Source organism: Protopterus annectens, chromosome 3.part0 (assembly GCF_019279795.1).
Source record: "Protopterus annectens isolate FY-2018-M chromosome 3.part0, PAN1.0, whole genome shotgun sequence".
In the NCBI taxonomy this organism is placed as follows: Eukaryota; Metazoa; Chordata; order Ceratodontiformes; family Protopteridae; genus Protopterus; species Protopterus annectens.
In genome coordinates, this window is record NC_056731.1 from 544,826,518 (window position 1) to 544,842,498 (window position 15,981).

Genomic DNA, 15,981 nt, shown 5'->3' on the forward strand with positions numbered 1-15,981 from the left:
ATTTATAATTAAATTATCTTGGCAAATAATAATGGTTCTAGATATCATTTTATTTGCACCAGGCAAAACGTCAAATATAAACAAACCAAGAGTCATAAAAGACACAATTAGCAGTGATTAACTTTTAGCAGGAAATTATCCAGAGTTTACACCACACCATAAACAGACAGTTAGTACTATGTAGGCACTTAGAAGGAAAATAACTCCAGTCATACACTACAACTATTCTGGCTGTCTCCTCAGAATCTCTTGTGGAACCAAACTGCTTTAAATGGGGAACATCTCCAACAAATAATGCTGTCAGTTTTATTAAATTTTGCAACCCTCTCATGAGTTACAAAGGCTCTGCGCAGGAACATCCACGTAAAAATACTCCAATACTGTCCCCAGGCTGTTAATTTTACAGAAGATGATAATTTGGACTTCTCAAATGAAGTATAATTGAGACAGAAAGCATTAGTTATTGCGTTCCAATGTTTATTAGTGTAGTTTTATATCCTATTAGTACACCATACGGTTTGGAAAAAATGTGCTTGTTTAAAACAGTTTTGGGATAATACTGAAGTTTTTAAAGCATTATTTACAGATAATTTTTATCTAACTAAATCAATAATATTCTTTAATATAAATGAAGGTTTTGTAATGAGCAATGTCAACTCATACCTCTTATGGACAGTATTAGTGATTGCTAGAAAGTGTATAACAAGAAAATTGAAGTCCACCACCACTCCCAACTATGGAAGATTTTTCTGACCTTCCTTGAAGAAACTAAAATGAAAGAAGTGAGAATAAATCTGAGAAATTTTGTTAAAAATCCTTGGCTAAAGGTTTCATTTTTCATTGAAACTTTTCGTAAAGACTAACTCTTTCTGAATTATCTGATGTTTATTATGCAAAGTTTTGCTGTTGTTTTATAATTGTATCACTTTTGGGCCTCTGTAAATAGTGTATATAGTTGTAGTACATATTTTTTATTGTTCTTTTATGTTCAAAAATTGTATCCATGATGTTCCTATTGTTAAAATTATCATTTTCTTACTTCAATAAAAATATTTGATTAAAAAAAGAATCTCTTGTGGAAGAAGGTAATAGTTCTAGAATGTTAACAAGTATTAGTGAATTATAGTATCTGCATGTGCAGCTTCTCTCCAAAACATATATCAGCCTCTCTCTGACTACCCTGTTGGATTTGTCACAGAGTTTTATTTATAAAATAATTGAAAATGGCTAGAAAACATTGTAAGACAGCATTTAAAGTAACCAAAAGACTTTGACATTAAAAGTCAAAACTTAAGAAAAATAAAACCATGAACCTCCCCTCACTCAAGCACAGCATTCCCACACCTGACCAACTCCAGAAGGATGAGCTTATACAAAGGCAATATGTGTGATGTTAAACAATCAGTGCAAGGAACATGAATTGCTTACACTGAGCCTGGTGTTGGTATAAGGCCACATTCCCTAATGGTACAATCCAGCTGTATTTATAAAGGTCCCTGATGGGTCAGAGTGAGACCCTCAGAGAAAACTTCTCATCTCTTAGCATGACCACTGGGCTTCAGCCAAGTAACTAATAGGGATGCCCCCTTGATCAGGCAAGCTGTAAGCATGCTTTGGTTGATCAATCCTAATCAGACAAGGATGCAATCCACACATATTCTGACAGGAAGCACATTTCTGTAATGAACTTTCTTACAGGTTTGTCTAGGTAAGGCCTTCGGCCTTCTGCTTTTTCTCTGGAAGATACCTACAGCTTCTCAGGGTTACCACATCAATCCCCAGCTGAGAAACTATAACATTTTTGATGTTCCTGCTAGTGAAGTGGTTCAGGAGCTCCTCACTTCAGCTGTAGGAGATCAGTTTTATTCTCTGATATTTATGATAGTGTTTCACATTATGCCCCTTTGCCATGCAATACAGACAATCTCCAATAGTTATTTAGCTGTCACATGGGAATTTCAAATGCCTCACTACTTTAGTTGCTGAACCTCGGGAATTTTCTAAAGTGTATGTCAGACTCATTATCCAAGCTATGTTAGCAGCAGAAAATAACTTGCTAGGTCAGGGGCCAGACACTCTCTCCTAGTACTGTGATTAATATTTGGCATATACACTTCTGAGAAAGAAGCTTCTCAAAAACAAAACAAAAAAATTTTATATATATATATATATATATATATATATATATATATATATATATATATATATACACACACATACACATACTCATACACATATATACAGTGGATATAAAAAGTGTACACACCCCTGTTAAAATGCCAGGTTTTAGTGATATAAAACAATGAGACTACAATAAATCATTTCAAAACTTTTCCCACCTTTAATGTGACCTATAACCTGTACAATTCAATTGAAAAACAAATCTGTTAGGTGAAACATATAAAAAATAAAAAACATACAACAAGCTGGTTGCGTGTGTGTGCATACCCTTAAACTAATACTTTGTTGAAACACCTTTTGATTTAATTACAGTACTCAGTCTTCTTGGGTACACACCTGCCATCAATTAAAGAGGCTCTAGTTAACCCCAAATAAAGTTTAGCTGTCCTAGTGGGATTTTCCTGACATTTACTTTGTTGCCTGCTACAGCAAAAGTCATGGTTTGCAGACAGCTTACAAAGCATCAAATGGATCTCATTGTTGAAAGGTATCAGTCAGGAGCAGGGTACAAAAAAACCTTAAAAATTATAGCTTGAAAAACAATGAGACCTGACACAGATAACATCAATGAAATGGATACTACACAGAAAAAGTACAACTACGTTCTTTGAAGAAAAGTAAAGTAGATCATAGCATTTGGGTTCACCTACCATACTAATCTTCTTTTCCTAGTCACTGTTTATCAGCTGTGCAGTTTTTCATATGAAAGACAAAGCTGGTATCACACACGTATTTCAGGGAGCCTTGGTTGATGTTTGAGCCAACACTACCAGGAAATGTCTTCTGTTCTTCAATCTCCTTAAGTCTCTCAGACAGAAATATGTTTGTAGTAAACCACTGTCTTCAGCATGATAAACTTATCAGCACAAGTATTTAAAACTATAACTGTATCACAGCACATTCCTATATGGGTGAAAAGCAGTATATTGACTACTGCAACAAAGACTGCTCCTCAGAAATGTAGCGTTACACTACATGCCCTACATACAACTGTTTTCTTTAGAGAAGGCCACTGTATCAATCATAATACTTGGAGAGATTTTCAAGCAGTGACAGCATACCCCTAGGAGGCAGACAGCTAAAGGATCCTGTGTAACTCAGCCATGCTAAAACTTGGCCTACTTCTGCACTTTCTTCCAAGCTGTACTGTTTCATGAAGGTATAAGGCAGGCATCCCTGTGGCAGCTTCTAAAACACCTTTTGCAGAAACATTCCTGAAATATGCTGTTGATGTAAGTGCTGCCACAACGAAATGGGCACTCATAGTGCTTTACAGAAATGTATTACACTTGTCACAGCATAAATGAACACAGTGTGTCAACCACTTATATTGGGGTAGTTATTGACTTCTTGTCCCTTCTTAAAGGAGACAGATATTTTTTTTCTTAATTCTTTATTTTAGTGCAATATTTGAGTTGCTCTGGCCAATTCAGTATATTTGCAGGAGACGCCTCCTTCATTAGCTTAAGTAAAAGACCAGCAAAAGTGCAGACTATTTCAGGGTGACTGCTGACACATATTTTGACATATATGCTAGATTTGACTTTTATATCACCTATTTATTATGAAACACGATTTCATACACGAAACATTCAAACACGATGAAACATGATTTACGGAACAGCTTCTAACTCTAAAAAAAAAACGACTGTTAAAGTGAACAAAACGAAATCATCAAAGGAAGCCGAGCATGAGCTTTAAACATAGTATCTTCAAGTTCTAGCTCCATTTCTGAAGAGGGAACTCGTACTCAGATGAAACCTCTCAAAAGAAACCTGTAACCATTACTAAAAGTACCTACATTCTCCTCTCTGATGTCAGTGCTGCCAAAAGATGGGATCTTAGCATCACCTTCTGCCAAGCAAGTGTAAACTGTTTAATGATCCATTATTTCTATACTGCAAAGACTTTTGTCTCTACAAAGCATCATTCTGAAACGTTTTCCCACTTGTACAAGTAAATATGTAAAAAATAGATTTGCTGTACGTACTCAATTACTGTAATCAAGGAAATGAACAAAATTCCAGACTTTAGGAGAGTGCTCCAAGCAGATCTTTATTAACACAGCCTAGTTCAGCTGAACAAAGGAAACTGCACTCTTTTTTTTAGTGAAGACCTGCAAATTTGTCTAACACGGTGTAGAGTAAGATGTGGATACAAACTTCTGTTTTATTTCTGAACAATTGTCATGAAATAACTTTAAATAAATGTTCGTTTAATTATTATGCATCCACAGACTGGACTATTTATACTAAATAGATGTAGTGGATATCCATTATCAAGTTGTGAAGGGAAATGTACTTCCTGACAGATAAGCTTCCAGATTCATTTTCTTTTGTTACAAATTACTGATACTTGAAATCCACATGACCTGGCACATACACAATGAAAATGTTATGTTCAACTTCGCATCGTCTGTTATGACTGAGATTTTCAGCTTAATGTACCACTTGCTAAAAAAATTGTTTTATCTGATCCCCTGCAGATAATCCAGCAGATACACAATGTTGGAAATCATGCCAGTTTTCCTGGCAGAGACTTAGAATTTTCTGTTAAATGAGCAGTTGGATCTCTATTTAGTCTAGAAGACAGTTCGATGCTGGAGGTTTCCAAACTGGAATGGCGTTTTTTCATGTGTGCCCTGAGGAGTTGCTTGTCAGGTGTGGTGTAACCGCAGAAATTACATCCAAATGTCTCTCCAGTGTGATGCCGACGTACATGAAGGTCTAAGCTTTTCTTCTGTATGCTACAGAAAAAGAAAAGAAAAAAAATATGCAACTATTTGAATAAAGAAACTGTTACTTAAAGCAACATCTAATGCAGTTGACTATACAACAGAAGTAATAACATTTGGGGAAAATGCTCAGTCACAGGATATGCAGTCTATTGAAAAGAATGTGTCTGTAACAGAGCATGTATACTTTTACTGCTTAGGAAATGCAAAGTATTACACAATATTAATATTTACCTACAAGCATTAAAACAGTAAACACAGTTTCAAGTTCATTAAATCTGAAAAACTACAATAGCCTTGTATCTATCTGTAACAGAAGTACTTGCCCGTGAACAGAATTGAGACTCACATTTTTTCATAAAACAGAAATAACAGTTGCCTGAAATATGAAAACCTGAAGGTGCCAGGATAAGCTGTGCTCTTCATAAAGGATATGTAGGATCTTCCATGGAGGTACCATTTGTAATAGTATACTACTAAGTATAGGCCAATGTCAGTCAGGTGTCAGGGACACTTGCATGCCTGTGTTCATGTCTGCTCCACCCACTATCATCAAGAAGAAAAGCAAATACTGATACAGACATCTTACTGGTTTTACTACATTAATGCTATCATTCCTGTATATAAAACTTCAATAAAATTGATAAAAAAAGAGGAGCAAAAAATGCCAAAATATTTCTGTCATGAAGACCCACCCCCACCAACACACTCATGCACATAATATACACATTTAACAGTGGCCCAGTCACTTCCTCCTATGGATCTGTACCCATGAAACTGCTTGCAAGCACCATTCTTAAAAATCATTCCACATAACAGTTTGCGAACAGCGCATGTCCTAGAAAATGTGAAGTACAGAACTTTGATATAATGCAAATGCAAAAAAAGTAATCCTTAGAAAAAATACATCTAAACTTATGACATATTTCTTATGAATACTAAAGTATCTGTGGGAAAATAAAAAGCAATTTATAAAAGAAGCATGCAGTTAAAGGCTGCAAGATCAGAAATGGGTCCAGACTTAGGAACTTCAAGTTTGCTTTAGTAGAAAGAACAAGACTTTTTTTTGTAGTTTTTTTAAGCTTCCTATCTATTTGAATACATGGATTATTGTAATAGGCTTCTGGACTATTTTTGGGGAAAAAAACAAAGTGATATTTAGACAGACTATGCAAAAAGTCAGCAGCCTACTACTATTTTATCAGTGCACTGTGCAAACAAGAAATTAAACAAATTGCTAAAATAAATTAAATCAAAATACTTAGGTTGGGATTCACTAGATGAGCAGTGCACACCTGCTAAGCTTTAATAGTCAAGAAGTTCCCTGATCAAGGTGGCTCGCAGCTACTCATATATGCATCATCATTATCCAAGCATCACCTACATCTTGGGAACGGTTTCTACACATGCTAATTACTGCCACACTATGTGGTCTATGAATCTAAGCCATGGACTGTTAGTTTGATTATGATTTTTTCCCTGGCTTCAACAACAGATCTGTGCAGCTCAGATAATGTTTTACAGAAAAGGTACTTCTTGTTGACAAATGGCTGCAGATTTAGCCCTCGTGCTTCTGCACCTGCAATCCAGAGAGGTAACTTTCTGATTTACTCTGACAGAACTCACCTGAAAGCCATGACAATGAGAAGCTGCAAGAAGCAGAGGCACAACTTCAACATCTGGAGCAGGCTACAACTTCTTTGGCTAATCTTTTGTCCAACAAAGCAAGCAGTTGTCAGTGTTGCCCACTTGTAAACAGCACTGAACTTCCAGTTCCATCTACAATTGTCTAAAACTTTAAAACAGTACATAAAAACAAAGTACTTACACTTTAGTCTGAAACTGACAGCAGTGAGTTAGCAAATCTGCTTTACCTACCTGTTTAATCCATAGCTGCACATGGTCCCCCCTCCAAAAAAAATCAAACCCCTTCCACAACAGGTGCTCTGCACAAACCAAAGTTATGTACTTAACATAATGCTAGATCAACCTTGTATTCTCTATCTCAATGTAGGGGTATATCAGATACTACTAAGTCTGATGCTGGTAAAATTCAGGCTTTGAATCCAAGGATCACGCTCCTCTCTCTATCCATAATCTTCCTCCACCCTAACCGTTCCTCAGATTGAGTCTACATGCCTAAATAGAATACTCAAGTTATGATAAATAAGCAAAAAGGACTAGAAATGGCAATTACACAGTCAAGGATTGTAAGAAGCAAGGCTCCACACAGGTCCAGTGCAGTCAATCAAGATCCCACAATGGTGATAATTTGGATAACGGATAGAGAGAAGGTTGAGACAAACAGAATAAGACAACCTGGATCTAGCATTAAGTACACAACTTCATTTCCAATGTTGTCTTTTCTGTTCAAGTCGACTAATGGGACAGAAACCCTGGGAAGATTCCTTATAGACAAACATGAGGCAAACCACCACCTGGACAAAGTGAGTTTGGAGACACTAGTACCTAGTTTAGGTTTAGAAAAGGAAACAAAAACTTAGTCAGATTTCCTGAGGTCTTTGGCACAATGTAAACAGAAATGCAATTGACAAGGATGTGACATTGTGAGGTACTGCCAGCTGTACCAGGAGAAATGAGTCAGTGCGTATGTGGCATATGCCAGCATGACTGGCTGAAGTTTTGTAAATCTTATGCCATTTAACTGCCACATTAATTTGTACAGATGCTTGTAATAAAAATGTATTTGCAAAAGTTGTTTATGTTAAAAAAATGCAACAACATCTTAACAGAGTTCTGAATGTGAACTGTGCTACAATCAGCTGACTAGATGTGATGTAATTCTATAACTAGCTGAAGGCGGAACTCTGGCAGCAGCTGTTTGTTTTTTTCTTTGGAATCTGATTTATAAAAGATCAATGTCAGTTATCAGAGTTCAGTTGTTCAGCAGTTGTGCAGTTCAGTGTGTGTAGTATATCATCTTGCCTTGTGGAAGGCAGCATCTCTTGCCTTGCAATATTAAGTGAATTTACTAGGGACAGTTTCTCTTTAGTTTAGCTAGGAACAGTACCATGAGATTAGTTTATATTGTTTCTTTTTCTACATGTGAGATTCTATCCAACTGTGTTATTTTATATTTCTGGTGACTGAAAACTCTGATGTTTACTGTAATTAAACACTAAGTATTTTCCTGTCTTCTATTTTTATTATCCATTATTAAATATTTTTTTATATCTTTTCATTGTAACTTGTCTTTTAGTGAATATTTTTACTATCTTAAGAGTACCTGTGCTTATTACAGTGTCACTGTAGTCACTCCGAAAAGCCTTACTGCTCTGGTGACACACCACCATTTTTATCAGTATTAATTTGACACAGTGTAATTGTTTACCTCTTGTAAGAGCCTTACAGTATTTGGCTGGTAGCAGCAGTCTACCTTGAAATCTGGAGAGAGAGGACACAGCTGGTGAATCTGTGTCAGCCTTTCCAAGGTTTGTGTGTGTGTGTGTGTGTGTGTGTGTGTGTGTGTGTGTGTCTGTGTGTGTCTGTGTGTGTCTGTGTGTGTCTGTGTGTGTCTGTGTGTGTCTGTGTGTGTGAAAAAGGAGACATTCAAGTGTGTGCACTAGACACATGGAACTGAGTCACAGTGCTCCAAGATGGGTCTTGTTTGGGATCTAGAGAGAGACAGCATCCAGTCCTAGTGGAGCTTGTTCCCTGTATGATCTTAGGGGAAATTGTGTTGAATGCAGAGAGCTGGATTTGAAATACTGTGTAAATCCATTCCTCCTGTTTTTAGTGACCACCTCTCACTGGTGTCAGTGGTGAGGACTGAGGCTCCTTAACTACAGGGTCTGCATAGAGAGAGGCATGCCATCACATTTTATTAATGTCACAGTGGTGGAATACTAATTGAATTTCAGTAGCCTGTAAGCACTTGTCACTAAAGGTGTGTGCATTCTCAACAGACACAAGGTAAACATTCAATGTTTCAGTGTCACAACAGTTTTGTTTTTTTGTCAGTTTAGTCAGAGAAAGCAGGCAAAGATGTCAGCAGAGCACTACAGCAAGCCGACAAAGAACCAGTTGGCCAAGCTGTGAGAAGCCAGAGGACTGTTGCATGTCATCCTGACAAAAGAGGATATGATTTCAACCTTAATCACAGATGCAGCAAGGTTCAGCAGTCAGGGAAATAGCCAGTCCGGTGAATGGGATGTGCAGCCTTCAGAAACATGACAGTTCACTTTTTCTTTAATGGACATAAAAATCCATCTGGAGATAAGGAGACTTGAATTGGAGACCAAAGAAAGGGAAACGCGGTGTCATGATGAACTCCAATGTTTGGAGTCTGAGGACAGGGAGAAGCAGCTTCAGCATGAAGTGGAGGTCAAACATTTGGAGACCGAAGAGAGACTGACACTGCAAATGGAAACCAAACATTTGGTGGCTGAAGAAAGGGAGAAACAGCATCAGTATGAAATGCAACATTTGAAGGCTGAAGAAAGGGAGATGCATGTCAGCATGTAAAGAAGATGCTGACTCTTCAACAGAGTCATGGAGGTAATGGGGAAGGGAGTAACTGAACCACAGTAAAGTTTTTCCACAATTTAACCATGATAATGATTTTGATAGTTTTATTCATATATTTGAAAGGGTATGTAAACAGTACGATGTTGACCAAGAGCTCTGGGTACAGTTCCTGACCCCCTTACTCCATGGTAAAGCTGTAACTGCGGTTTCTAAATTGTCTAATACTGACCATTTAAATTATGAAAAAGTAAAAAAAAATGTTTATTAGACTGTTTTATGTTAACACATGAAGCTTACAGAAAAAAGTTTTGTGAGCACAGACGCAAGGCACATGAATGTATTTGTGATTATACTGCTGAGGTAAACACTTACTTTCATAGGTGGGTGGGTGGGCGTCAGATCACCACTTTTGAAAGACTGGCAGATCTTTTGGTGAGGGAACAAGCCCTTAGCACTTCGCCTGAGGACATGGGAATCTGGCTGGCAGACCGAAAATGTAACTCTGCAGGTGAGCTGGGGAGGAAAGGGGATCTCTACTTAGCAAGCAGGACATCACTGCATAAGAAGGGGATACCCAGTGCTGCACATGGATATAAAGGAACCCATGGCGGGAAGCCTAAATCACTCCAACAAAGTCTACCAGTAACAGGGGAAGCCACTAGTTTGGGTACACATCCAGGATCAATGGTTAGATGCTTTAGATATAACCACATGGGCCATGTAGCATACAAATGTCCACTGAAGCAATGTTGGGAACAAAAAGTGAGGGAGCCAGTAAATGGGAATAACTGCCCGCTAGTTGTGAGCTGTCAGGAGACAACAGAGGAACCAAACTATCACCAGAGTTTGAATCCTATCTTGCTGGATGGAAGACAGGCCATGGCTAAGAGAGACACAGCTTCTGACATAATGATTGTAAAGCCTGCAGTAGTTAAAGAACAGCAGTACTTGTTTGGGCAGTCCACACTAGTTAGAGCTTTAGGAGGGACCCGATTCCAAATACCTTTGGTTAGGGTTCACCTTGACTGGGAGTGTGGAAAAAGAGAACAAGCAGGTAGGTGTGTTTGAGGACATCTCTGCAGATGTCTTAAGGAATGATTCTGATAATGTAGCACCCTGTGTGAATGCGGTTACATGCAATCAGGCTTGGAGACAGACAGGTATGTCTGGTAGCCTGGGGGGACCAACGTATCTATTGTTGTAAGAAAGTCCTTCTATATTTTACATCTTAAAAACAAAGGGATTGTGCAAAAATCTAGGGATGTCACTGCCCCCCTTTACTCAGCCTTCATTAAGCCAATCATTGAATATGACATGTATCCATCCAGATACATCTAACAACTGGAATGCCCATGGAGATACCTTACTAAAAGGATGCGAGGCCTAAACAACATGTCCTACATGGACTGACTCAAAGCCCTGTCACTATACTCGGTATCCTACAGACTGCTAAGAGATGACCTTTGTCTGAAATACAAGGCATCCTCTGGCTCATTACTGATGGATTTATTACACATCAACAAGTGAAATGGCATCAGAAATGCACAATCTGGGGAACTAACCTCTTCTGCAATATCAACAGAATGGTTTGGAGGGACAGGTATATTTCACAGAGAATTCCATTGCTGTGGAACAGATTCCCTCTTCACATGAAAAGAAGTTCATCCCTGTCCATATTCAACAGCAACTTAGATCTACAGATGGAAAACAGAACATTTATCCCAGGACTGTCCCCTGTGCTACTAGTGGACAGAGGAGCTCCTAAATGCTTTATTCCATGCAGGGGTCCCATCAAGTTATCTATCATATGATCCCAGTTATTCTCATTAGGAGTAATATATAATTATCAACAATGAAATGAGTAAGGCCAATCTACAACAAAATGGGATAGGTTATTTGTAGCTTAAAAAAGGAAATTGGCCCACAAGTGCAGCTAGCATAGTACTTACCTATGAACCTACAAATACATAACACTTTTTGATTACAACATTCACAGCTGCAAACTTCAGCACCCTGGCAAAATATACCCAAAGGTCTTTAACACATCCTGAGACAGGTATAATCTGGTCACTGACCAGCGAATTCTTTCCCTGGGAAAGGATTTGTTTGGCCACTTTCACTACTTTGCCATTTTCGGCACTGTAGTGTGATCTCAGAGTTGGTATATTTAAGTAAAGGGGTGTGGGGGCACAGCCCCCCACATTAAGTAGTGTTTTACAGTTTTGTTTTTTTTTTTTTTTTAATTTAGGAACAGCGATTTTTTTTCCCTTTGAAAAAAAGCACTGTTCTGAGGTTTTAACATTGTAAGCTTTCGCTTACATGGGGTTGATTATGTGTCATTCATTCTTCTGAGCATGCAATATCATAATATAGACCCTATATATAAAAATGCAAGCAATTCTGCAACCTTCCAAAGTTCATGAAATTAGTAACAATACAGCTTACTTTCATAACATCTGTATTACCTTCCAAACCATATTCCATCTATATTTGGAAGCATGGCCTTAAAGAATTTGGATAAATATGGTACCAGTACTAAGCCTCATGGGATTTATTTATTAACTGGTCTCTGGATGGAACATGTGAAAAACATATTACAGATGCTTAATGAGCATTTATTTATTTGTTTTAAGTTTTTGTTTGATTTTACATACTCTACCAATAATTCAACAATTTGAAACAAAATAAAACATAACTACATAGAAATGTCCATAACAAGAATTATATACACAAAACCATTAGTACTTTTCTAACAGATCATTAAATTCTTGCCAGGCTATGTATTGATGAGTTAGAGTTCTAGTTTTCATTTTTATGGTCAAAAATTCATTTTTACAAACAGATTTGGCTAGACAGATAAATTCACTAGTGAAAGAGAGTAGTTTTACATTTCCAGTTTTTAGTTACAACTTTCCTAGCAACAGCTAGGACAGAACAAAGAAGAGGTATTTGTGATACTGGAATAAAGTCTGGGATTTGAGCATTGAACAAAATCAAGGAATCTGTAATAGTACAATTATCTGACCACAATGCTTGGCAAAAGCTTCTAAAACCAGTTCAGAAAGATAACACAATGTTGGACTCTATAATCATATGAACCCAATCTGCATCTAGGGATTCAGTACATCTCCAGCTCTTTATTTTTTTCTAATTTATATATAACAGCAATTTGTGGGGTGTTACAAAAATTCTGTGTAAAAAAATTTCCATATATAAATCTTTCAGTATAGAGAGGATGTTGATTTTCCTGCAGATTTATGGATAGTTTCTAAATTTTCTTAGAAAATTCTTATTTTTTTTATTTAGTCGAAAAATTCTACAATTCAGGGGAACAAATTAAATTCTAATAATCTTATATATGATTAACAAGTATGACCCCTTTAGATGGATTATTATTTATATTAGAAAATAAGTCTAGGATTTTTGGAATACTTTTAGTTTGTATGCTTAATGGTATTTCAATTTTGTCTTGAATATATTCCTTACATGTTTGTATATCTAACCAACTACTATTTTTCAGACTGCATCTAGCATTCGGATAATCCTGTTAAAAAATTACTATTTCCTTGTATTAAAAGATAAAATCATTAATTTGTGAAAGCTATAGGAAATAATATTAGTAGATATCTAATTAGATCATTTGAATTCATAAATCTCTTGAATATTAATAGAACTTGATTTATAAAAGGGTAGAGAGTAAACTTATGTTTTTCACTTCATTCTATTAAAATCCAAAATAAAGGTATTGATGTCCAAATTTGTAAATCTCTTGAATATTAATACAGCTTGATTTATGAATGGGTAAAGAGTAAACTTATGTTTTTCATTTAATATATAATCTTTAAAAAAAAAGGTACTGATGTCCACATTTGTATATGTATAAGTTTCAGTTACAGGGTTATTATATATTAGTATATGTTCATGTACTGAATACCAACAGGAAGCATAAGAGGAGTCAAGCCAATGGAGTATTACTTTAATAATTACAGATTTAGAACATAAGTCAATGCTGGAGAAACCAATGCCTCCCTCCTCCCAACTTGTGATGTGACACTCTAGGGAGATTCTTGCTTTTTTGGCATACCATAAGAACTTTAGTAAAATAGAGTTTATTTTTTAAACTTTTTTAGAAGGAGGAATGATTAACAACTGACTTAGTAATAATATTTTTGTTAAGACTATCATTCTGATCAATATAAGTCTATCCTCAAATGTGAAAAAGAATTTATTCCAATTGTCTGTTAATTTAGAGACTGTATCAATTAAGGTTTGGTAGGTAACTAAAATTGTAATCTCAACAGTAATTCCCAAGTATTTTAACTGTAAACTGTCCCTGCCAAATTTTTGTAAGAGTTTAACTTAGTGGTTATATCTTTGTTTATAAGCAAGGTTTTTGTTTTATTGTGATTAAATTTGAGAACTGAAATATTTTCAAAATAGCCCACTGAGCTATGTATATGCTCCAACGAGAGTTCAATATTACCACCAGTGAGCAGAATGTCATCAGCAAAAAGTTGAATTTTAAAAGAAAAATTTTCATTTATTTTAAAAACTTTAACTTTTATGTTAGATCTTGTATAGATGGCAAATATCTCTATAATAAGTGCAAATGGCAAAGAGGATAAAGGGCATCCCTGTTTGGTACCTTTTAAGATATCAAAGGGGCTAGATATAAAGTAGCCAATTTGACAAAAGAAACTGAGTTATCACATAAAGCTTTTTAATTAACTTTATGAAAGCAGTGGAAAAGTATTACTCATTTAGTACTCTGAACAAGTATGACCAATTCACAGAGTCAAAGGTTTTATTCATATCTAAGATTATTATGGCTACCTCTTTTTTATTTTTGTTTGCCATATTAATCAAATAAGAGTCTTATTACTTTATCTTGAACTTTCCTATTAACTATAAACCCAGTCTGATCTTCATTTACTAAATCATTTCATTTAATCTTTTTGCTAATATGATGTGTTCAACATTGCTCATTTCCTTAAAATTCCAATGAATGCTACTAATGTGTGCCATAAATGTGCTTTGTAAATACTGTACATATGTTGAGTTGTTTTTCTTCCCCCTCTGAGGCTCTAACACTACGTTCACTAAACAATCAAATCACAATATATCTTCTGTGTTTAAACAGAGTTCTTTACAACATTGTTTTAACTTTTGTAACTCCTGTGTTTAGATACAGTTCTCTACAACATTGTTTTAATTTTTTTGTAATATATTAACTGCTGTCTACATATCAAACTCTGTAACCTGTAACTATCACTACTAAATATTATTACTGTATTTTTGTGGAGCATTTCTTCCCAGGCCTCCACTGAAAATGGACACCTGCTATCCAGTCAGACTATCCCAGTAAACAAATGTCAAATAAATAAATAATATAGGCATGAAAATCTTGTAGTCTACATTTAAAAGTGATATAGGTCAATAAGAAGAACATAGAGCAGGGTCCTTATCTGATTTTAAAATGGGTATAATAATAAACATCTCCATGACAGGGAAATATTAGATGCACTCAACTTCTTCACAATTATTTAATACAATTTTTTTAAATATTATCAGGTAAACGTTTATATGCCTTGGGAATTATTCAATCCCTTCCTGGTGCTTTATTAGTTTTAAGACTTTTAATTTGGTCTTTTTCTGTTCTTTTGATAGTTTATTATGTATGTTTTCTTTAAAAACTATCAAATAAGTTGCTGTTACTTTGGCATGACTGTTTTATTCATTGCTTCATAATATTTGCTAAAACATTTTAATATAGCTTTCAGATCTGTGGTTTTAATAGTCTTATTCCCTTCTTTATAAACAAACTCCTTGACGTGGTTTATTTTATTCATGTTTTACCATCTAATAGCTATTCTATGAAGGCTCTTGGGATTTACTGAATATGACTGTAATTTCATTTTTTCTAGATTAATGGAAATCTTATGACACAAGATTTCTAGGTATTTCTGATTTAGATTTTTCAACTGTGTGTTTGCAGCTTTATTATTGGTTTTAAGGTTTAATTTTAATTTATCAATTTCAGCTTGGACAGCCTTTAACTCTTTATCCCACTCCTTTCTTTTACACACATACCAGTTCTTTACTTACCATATAAGAAAGCTTTTAATGTGTCATAGTATGACAGCAGTAACCTCACCATTATTGTTAAATTCCATAAATTGATTTAACTTTTTTTAATAACCATTCATAAAAACCTTTTATTTTAGTTACATATGCCAGGGGTCTTTGGCAAGGAACTAAACTGTTTGGACTTAAAGTTAATTTAAATGTAATAGCACTGTGATCAGATAAGGAACATGAAACTATCAGCACCTCCTCTATTTTGGTGTATAATGCATTTGACACCAATACTTTATCGATATTGGCTTGAGTCCCAAAATCTAAAAGAATAGTGAGTATACTTTATAGAACCATCTAGTTTTAAGTATATATCTCTCATATGCACTATATTAATATAATGATTTAAATGTTTCTCTACTGAAGATAGCCTGATTTAACATTTGTAGTGTCTTTGATAGGATGCAGTGAAAATCACCAACTATCAACATTTCTCCTGTAGA

The 15,981-nt window shown here is 35.5% G+C and overlaps 1 protein-coding gene across 2 annotated transcripts in view; it reads right to left on the bottom strand.

Annotated features, from left to right (window-relative positions):
- Positions 1-4,215: 4,215 nt before the first annotated feature.
- Positions 4,216-15,981, bottom strand: part of LOC122796468 (zinc finger protein 2 homolog) — a 1,186,442-nt gene continuing 1,174,676 nt past the window's right edge. The window contains exon 7 of one of the 2 annotated variants that reach the window (XM_044064969.1): positions 4,216-4,927. In XM_044064969.1, coding sequence (XP_043920904.1) covers positions 4,696-4,927 — 232 coding nt within the window. In that variant the 3' untranslated portion in view covers positions 4,216-4,695. The remainder of the gene's footprint in view (positions 4,928-15,981) is intronic. The other variant, XM_044064970.1, reaches the window with a different exon arrangement.